This window comes from Triticum dicoccoides, chromosome 7B (genome assembly GCF_002162155.2).
Source record: "Triticum dicoccoides isolate Atlit2015 ecotype Zavitan chromosome 7B, WEW_v2.0, whole genome shotgun sequence".
Taxonomy (NCBI): domain Eukaryota; kingdom Viridiplantae; phylum Streptophyta; class Magnoliopsida; order Poales; family Poaceae; genus Triticum; species Triticum dicoccoides.
The window spans coordinates 66,293,737-66,301,786 of record NC_041393.1 but is presented as its reverse complement, the minus strand read 5'-3'; the positions used below and the strand labels follow the sequence as shown (position 1 = coordinate 66,301,786).

The 8,050-nt window shown below is 41.3% G+C and overlaps 1 protein-coding gene across 1 annotated transcript; it reads right to left on the bottom strand.

Moving 5' to 3' along the window:
* Positions 1–3,870: 3,870 nt before the first annotated feature.
* LOC119338182 (phospholipid hydroperoxide glutathione peroxidase 1, chloroplastic-like) lies at positions 3,871–7,713 on the bottom strand. Its single transcript, XM_037610489.1, has 6 exons — positions 7,416–7,713; positions 6,216–6,292; positions 6,062–6,123; positions 5,373–5,491; positions 5,117–5,284; positions 3,871–4,122 (listed from the first exon to the last, which is right to left on the bottom strand). The coding sequence occupies exons 1-6, from the start codon at positions 7,641–7,643 to the stop codon at positions 4,093–4,095; spliced, it is 684 nt and encodes a 227-aa protein (XP_037466386.1). The 5' UTR covers positions 7,644–7,713; the 3' UTR covers positions 3,871–4,092.
* Between the last annotated feature and the right edge of the window lie 337 nt (positions 7,714–8,050).

Sequence of the window (8,050 nt, the reverse complement as noted above, 5' to 3'; positions counted from 1 at the left end):
ATGCAATGCTGTGTACCAGACCTGACGTATGCTTAGCAATAAGCTTGGCAGGAAGGTACCAAAGTAATCTAGGAGTAGATCACTGGACAGCGGTCAAGAACATCCTGAAATACCTGAAAAGGACTAAGGATATGTTTCTCGTATATGGAGGTGACAAAGAGCTAGTCGTAAACGATTACGTTGATGCAAGCTTTGACACTGATCCGGACGATTCTAAATCGCAAACCGGATACGTGTTTTTATTAAACAGTGGAGCTGTAAGTTGGTGCAGTTCTAAACAAAGCGTCGTAGCGGGATCTACATGTGAAGCGGAGTACATAGCTGCTTCGGAAGCAGCAAATGAAGGAGTCTGGATGAAGGAGTTCATTTCCAATCTAGGTGTCATACCTAGTGCATCGGGACCAATGAAGATCTTCTGTGACAATACTGGTGCAATTGCCTTGGCAAAGGAATCCAGATTTCACAAGAGGACCAAGCACATCAAGGGACGCTTCAATTCCATTCGGGACCAAGTCCAAGTGGGAGACATAGAGATTTGCAAGATACATACGGATCTGAATGTTGCAGACCCATTGACTAAGCCTCTCTCACGAGCAAAACATGATCAGCACCAAGACTTCATGGGTGTTAGAATCATTACTATGTAATCTAGATTATTGACTCTAGTGCAAGTGGGAGACTGAAGGAAATATGCCCTAGAGGCAATAATAAAGTTATTATTTATTTCCTCATATCATGATAAATGTTTATTATTCATGCTAGAATTACACGATCTTTGTGTTATGCTTAGGATTGGGTCTTGTCCATCACATCATTCTCCTAATGATGTGATCCCGTTATCAATGACATCCAATGTCCATAGTCAGGAAACCATGACTATCTGTTGATCAACGAGCTAGTCAACTAGAGGCTCACTAGGGACATGGTGTGGTCTAAGTATTCACACGTGTATTACGATTTCCGGATAATATAATTATAGCATGAATAAAAGACAATCATCATGAACAAGGAAATATAATAATAATCATTTTATTATTGCCTCTAGGGCATATTTCCAACAACATCCCCTTTTATTCATTTTGATGACAAGTATTTCCGGACGGAGGGAGTACATCTCAATCAAGATTACGAGTAACCGGAGTGTAAACGATTTCGGGGTTCTATTCATTTTATTTCGAATTGTTGTTTCTGTGTGCATGCCAAACAACTTAATTGGAATTTTGGGAATACCAAATCTGATTCGGACCATATTACAGACATCCAAACGCAGCGTGAGGATAATTATGTTATAGTATTTTTTTTAAAGACATAACTTTTGAACTGAGCATTGGAATTTAGATCCATTTTCACCGTTAGGTTTCTCAGGTCGAGCTCTTTGAAACTAGATCCCATATGGACATGTTCTGACTTTTTTTCAAAAGCAACCTTTATGCCAGATTAGACAAATTTAGTGCTACATAGAAGCAACTTCGTTGCACTATGTGTACCCGTAAATTTCGCTAACATTCTCCCAAGTTGCCTACCATTGATGCTTAGTTGCCTACAATACAATGACGTTTCTCATCATTGATGCTCAGTTGCCTGCTATGGTAATTAATTGTCTACTATTGATGCTCAATTTCTACTTTGCTAATTAGTTGCCTATAATATTGTGAAGCTGCCTCTCAATGTTTTCTTAAGTTGCCTACAAACACTATGGAGTTTCCTACCATTTGCTAATGAGTTGGTTGCAATCTATGGAAGTCACCTCTCATTGTTCCTAAGTTGCAGACCTCAAAACTTGCCTACTAATTGCGCTCAGTTGCCTGCCAGTACTATTTTAGTAGCCTATGGTTATACCTGGGCATATCTCGGGTCAGGTCGGGCTTCAGGCCGGGCCAAAAAAGCCTGGTGCTGAAAACCCATGCCCGAGTCTGGCCCGGCCCGACCATCGGGCCTACTAAATTTGGCCCGAGCCTAAAAAAAGCCTGACATGGCTCGGACGGCTCAGCCTGAATACAGCTAAAATCTTGTTTTCTGCAAGCTTGAGCCCCGCCCAATCTGCCCGTCGATCTCAATTTTCAGGCCCGAGCCCAGCTCGATGGCATGCTCAGGCCCGGCTCGGCCCATCCCCGGCCGGGTCGGGTCGAGCCGTCCGGGCCGGGCTGTCCATGGCATGGTATACCTATGGTACGTTGAAAGTAGCCCATCGGTGTTGCTAAGTTTGCCTATCTCTTAAACTAAGTTGTTTACCGTACCAAAAGGTATTGTAAGCAAATAAGCACGATGTTAGGCTACTCACTAGTCGTTGTAGGCAACTTACGGTAAACGTTATCACTTGGCAATCATTGTGCTCAACTTAGGAGAGCATTAGGAAAACTAGCGTCATGGAACACAAACCTAACATGGAGTTGCTTCCCGTAGCACTGAAGTTGCTTCCCGTAGTATTAAAGTTGCTTTTGAAAGAAAGTCCGTCAAAACATATGCACATGAGATCCAGTTTTGAAAAGTTTGTCGCGAGGGCTCCAATGGTGAAAAAGAATCTCAATTTCGATGTTCCATTCAAAATTATACTTCCTCCAAAATAAGTACCCCAGTTTGAACTGGGGTTAATTAGTTTAAAAAAATGTGACACTTATTATGGGTCGGAGGTAGTAGCATTTAAAAATATAAAGAATTAAACACAAACAGATCGTCAAACTCATATTGTCGATTTTATCCTATTTGATCTTTGTTAATTGAATGTGTCGTGTATGTTCTCGACCAAACGGGCGCTCCAGATCACTCCAGGATTCGCTCCAACAGTGCGAAAGACTATGAGCTCATGGAGCCCAAATAATGCAGCCGTACTAATTAGCATTTAGAAGGAAAAAATTGTTAGCTGCATCTATACAACCTCGGCAACACGTCTACGTCATCCGTGATCCCACGTATAGCAAGGTGATCGTCATTCTTTTGCAAGATGTGCATGTGTCTCTGTACAAATACCACTGAGATCAATACGATTTATGTGTTGCATCTATTCCCCTTCTCACAGATAAAGCAAACTTTGTGAGATTGTGAGCTTCGTAATTGAAATTTCCAAGCTCATGAATGAAATTACAAGAAGAGAAAGCTAATGATCTCTCCTTAATCTCCTTGATGATACACCATAGCTTTCAAGGGACCCTCCATTGGATGTGCTCTTGCTACTTGCTACTAAGCGCGGCCTTCGGCTTTGCTGCATTTTGGTTGAGTTAAAGGCATCATTCATACATCAATTTGTCCCGGATGCTCACTTTGGTACATCTTCACACAAATAAACGAGGAGCATTTAATTGAATTGCGTCTAACACTTTTGAAATTTTAGGATTCTCTTAGGCGCCCTATGCACCTGGACGGGGGGAGTACAATTATCTCCCTAAACTTGCTCAATGCGCTCAATTTAGTACAAAATGAGCCAAATGAGGCTAGTGTGATCTACGGATATGGATGTAATTATTATTATTATTGATAGTCGTTGTGCTGTCATGATTGATGATGAATAGATCGAAAGTTCTCTGGCAAAAAAAAGTGACAATGACTGGCATGCTGAGTCAGCAAATTTTAAAAAGTTGGCTTGTGTAATTTCCCGCCTGTGCATGTGCTCTGTTTTCTAAAAAAAAGGACCTCATATTCTGTTTTCTCAAAAAAGCACCTAATTTTTCTATGAAAGACTAAAAATAAGCACAATATAGCACAGTTCAACAACAACAAACTGAGTCTTCGACCAAACAAAAGAGATGCAATGGCCATTTGTTCTCTCCTCACAAGACATGTGTAGATTTTTCTGGAACGCACAAACAATATGTATGTGTAGACAACTGCGTCATGTACCAATTTCGCTCTTTCCACGTCATTGCCAAGAGACCGTCAAAAGTAAACGCCAGTATTGTTGCTCGTGCTTGCCCAAGCCCCCAACCCAACAATGAGTACCGAAGTCCGGAAATGTCCATACATATCAGTGAATTATTTTACAGAAATGGAAAACATTACTTATATCAGAGAAGAGTCATAATCACAAGTAAAACTCTAGTTTCCGGGAAAAGGGCAATATATACAGGAGTGCTTAACTGAAGCTGGACTCAAAAACACTTATGCCGCAACGAGTTTCTGGATGTCCTTCTGCAAGAAAATAATACATGCCAACAAAGACTGTGAGCAGTGGAAAATATCAAAAGCTGCTAAGGAGGATAACATGCAGGGGATTTGGAAGGTGTTCTCTGCAATATTGTAAACTACGAGAGGATTAAGGAATGTGCCCCTCAATGAGATACAAAAGTTTTGCCATTCCTGAATCAAGCAATTTGAAAACTAATGAGTGTATTAAACAAAACCATCTTATGAACGGCGCAATCCAGTGGCAAAATGGGCCAAAAGAAAAATAGTGAATGAGTTTGATATTATGACAAAATTGACTTCTGACTGATGTACTATGGCTTTCCGGTCCGTAGTGATGAGTTGGTGACACGAAATCAACTACAGATTATATAACCCATCCACCACTGCAATTAAGTTATTATGCCAAAGTGAGCACCGCAAGTCCTTTTGACTAAGTAGGCATTACCGCATTAGTTCAGGACTCAAATCTTCAATTTCGTCTAAACTTCTGAATTACATAATCCTACGAAAGGCAGAAAAAATTGACACGCTTTCCAAACCCATGCTGCTTGCTTGTGGCTGTGGCCTGTGGGTGCCCCATCGACCATTGTGAGCAATTGTCATCAGGGAAATTCCATCATTTAAGCTTGTGTAAATTCCAGCACTGCCAAGGCTGTACGCTATGACCTATTATAACAATTTGGAGCATGTGCCATCTGAAACACTCATGTAGATCTAACGTTCACTAAGAGCACCAACACCGCTCTAGACACATTGGAGTTAGTACTCTGTTGGTCAAGGCTAGTTTTAGCTGGATGCCCACACCCACAAGACCGCAGAGGCCTGTTTTTCTACATATGGACAAATGAGCATATGTTCATTATCCTTTTGGCGCCACATGCCAACATATGCTGGGGAATCTTAGAACTAGAGATCCATACTCACTAAAATTAGATTAAAATTGGAATTAGTGATGAGAGGGATATAAACTATAAAGCCACAGAGAAACTTCACACACCTCAATTTGGAATGGTGAAGTTGTTGGTGGGTATCTTTCCACAACTTTGCCATTTTTGTCCACTAAGAACTTCTCAAAGTTCCACTTCACTATATCACCCAAAAATCCTCCAGCACTCGACTTGAGAAACTGATAAATAGGGGCTGTAAATGGTCCATTAACATCAACCTGCCATTGTATGCATATCCAATTAATTGTGGCAAGTAGCTGGAATACTGAATACAATGCATTGCTTCTTAAGCTGGAGTTCCCATACCTTATCAAAAATAGGAAATTCAGCTTTAAACCTTGTACAAGCAAATTGCTTTATCTGTGTATTTGATCCAGGTTCTTGAAAACCAAATTGATTGCATGGAAACGCCAGAATCTCAAACCCTGCAATTTTAAAAAGATGAAAGAAAATGACACATCCTACTATGACCTTCAAATTGATGTTCATGCCACTCCAGTAGCTGTTGGCCAGTTTCTTATGCTCTTAGAATAGTAAATTAATCCAAACAGAAAAGGCACTTTTTACTTTTACTCAAACAACTAGAGAATGTGTCATTGTGTCCTCAAGAAAATAGAAAAAAACTTCCGTCATCTTCAACAAATGTTGTTGAGGCCGAAGTCGTCATAAGAATCTTTCTTTTATTGGTAAGCATGGCACAGTGTCTAATCATTCTTTGTTAGTCATGTGGATTGAAACAGAAATTTTTATTGAAACCAGATAGTTTAAAACTGGACCGGCCTGGGATAGTGTCATCAACCCTGAAAAATACCTGCTTGTTGATAGATAATTAACATAGATTGATTCCACGGGTAAGGATTTAAAATTTTGCATGGCACTAGGATGATTATCTAGAGCAAGACACCAACTAAAAATCATAAATGACAAGAGGTCTCTCATGCCATTAGCAATGTCTAATCCAGTGAAAAGAAGGCCTAACCAGAAATACATATTACCTTGAGTCTTGTACTTCTCGTAAAGATGAGATAACTCAGTGTAATTTGCTGTTGTAAGCCCACTGGATTTCACAGAAAAAAGTGAGGGTCCATACACAACAAAGAATAACTTAATGTTGGGTTTAGGAAAAAAAACGTATATCAAGAAAATTACCATTGAGAAGCAACATTAACGATCAACAGTGCTTTTCCCTTGAACTTGCTAAGAGAAACATTTTTTCCATCAATATCCTGAATAACAGAGAAATGTTTCCTCAGGTACAAAAGTTAAAAATGGACACATTTAATCACCTCACAAAAGTATGCTCATTCATTCATAAATCATGTATCAATAATTAGACATATAAAATGATGCTATATTACAGTCAAGGGAAAATCACTAGGGAAATAGAAGTATCATAATATTAAAAAAAACTAAATTCCGAAAGTACATGTTGCTTAGGGGGAAAATGATGAACACACTACAACACAGGTCAAAATGGGCCACAGCCAATTTCATGAAAGTTAAATTTTACTCTTAAAGCAAATTTTACCCCTCATAATTTCCCGTAATCTCTTATCATTTTACTTGGACAGTGAATCTGCTTGAATATGTCCTCCATGTGCAGTTTAAGTCTGCAAACCAACTACGCCAATATATCTATATTTATCCAATGTACCGACACATAGATGGTAAATATATCTACAACGAGTAGGTATGCATATATCTCCTAAATCCGAATAAAACATTACATACATACATTTATTTAAGGTAATAACATTTATTTTATTTTTGAAATATGTTAGCAGCTCACGTTGTTGAATACTAGGACCAAATGCCATGAGCATTTGACACGGCATCGCACCAACAATTCAAACCTATTACCCGCTCGGTGAATGATGTTAAAAGGCTGTGGTCTAGTAAGTACTCCCTCCGTCCCAAAATAAGTGTCTCAACTTTGTACTAAGCTCAAGACACTTATTTTGGGACGGAGGGAGTACTAATTACTCCCTCCGTTCCATAACTGAACTAAAACCACGACAAGTATTATGCAATGGAGGGAGTAATATATAAATCTCCAAATGCATTGGCAACGGAGCATTTCAAATAAAAATAGTACCGATGGATACAGCACATCCCTCCCACCTACCTAACGACACTGCATCAAACATCTCACACAGTGACAAGCGACAGGACAGTAATATCATCCGAATTTACAGAAATCACACCCATCCATTCCACCGAACCCGCCCGTATAGATTCATCCACGGCGCACAGTCGCTCCTCACACGCAACGGAAGTACGATGCCACCGAAAAAGCGCCACACACTCACAATTATCGCGAAAATTACGAGGAGAGAGCCGGCCACCTACCTTCACGGTGAAGTCGTAGATGCTCTTCTCCGTGGTGGCGGCGGCGTAGACGACGCCGGGCACCCGCCTGCGCCGCCGCGGCGCCGCGACGGAGGCCGCCGCCCTGCCCCAGGCCCCAGAGTGGGCCGCCGGGAGGCGCGCGAAGGCGGTGGCCGCCGGAGGGAGCCGCGAGGCCTGCGCGGCGGGGTGGAGGCAGGTGAGCGCCGCGGCCGCGGTGGACGAGGCCATGATGCGCGTGGGGTGTTGGCTGCCGCGCGTCGGTGGGCGGCCGCGTGGGAACAGAGTGGGGGTGGGGGTTTACCGCGGTAGCGGCGCCCGATTGGTTCGCGCCGATTCTGGTTAAGGACGGAGGTTGCTTTTGCCGATTGGACCCCTGGGTGCTCTGTATTTGTAGAAAACGAACATACAGTAGTACTATTTCTCATCGCAATCTAATTCGGCTCGCACATGCTCCCACGCGCAAAAAAAATACTCCTTCCATTTCTAAATATTTGTGTTTTTAGATATTTTAAATAGACTATCACATACGGATGTTTTTTTGAGAGAAATTTTCAATCTATTCATTAATCATGGCAGTACAGAGAACGCAAGGAGTAATAAAAATTACAACTAGGTCTATGGACCACCTAGCGACG

Coding starts and splice junctions, on each gene's coding strand:
- LOC119338182 (XM_037610489.1), bottom strand. CDS start 7,643: ATGGCCTCGTCCACCGCGGCCGCGGCGCTCACCTGCCTCCACCCCGCC. Junction 6,124..6,215: donor GTTAATGTTGCTTCTCAATG/GTAATTTTCTTG, acceptor TGTGAAATCCAG/TGGGCTTACAACAGCAAATT. Junction 5,492..6,061: donor CGAGAAGTACAAGACTCAAG/GTAATATGTATT, acceptor TTAAAATTGCAG/GGTTTGAGATTCTGGCGTTT.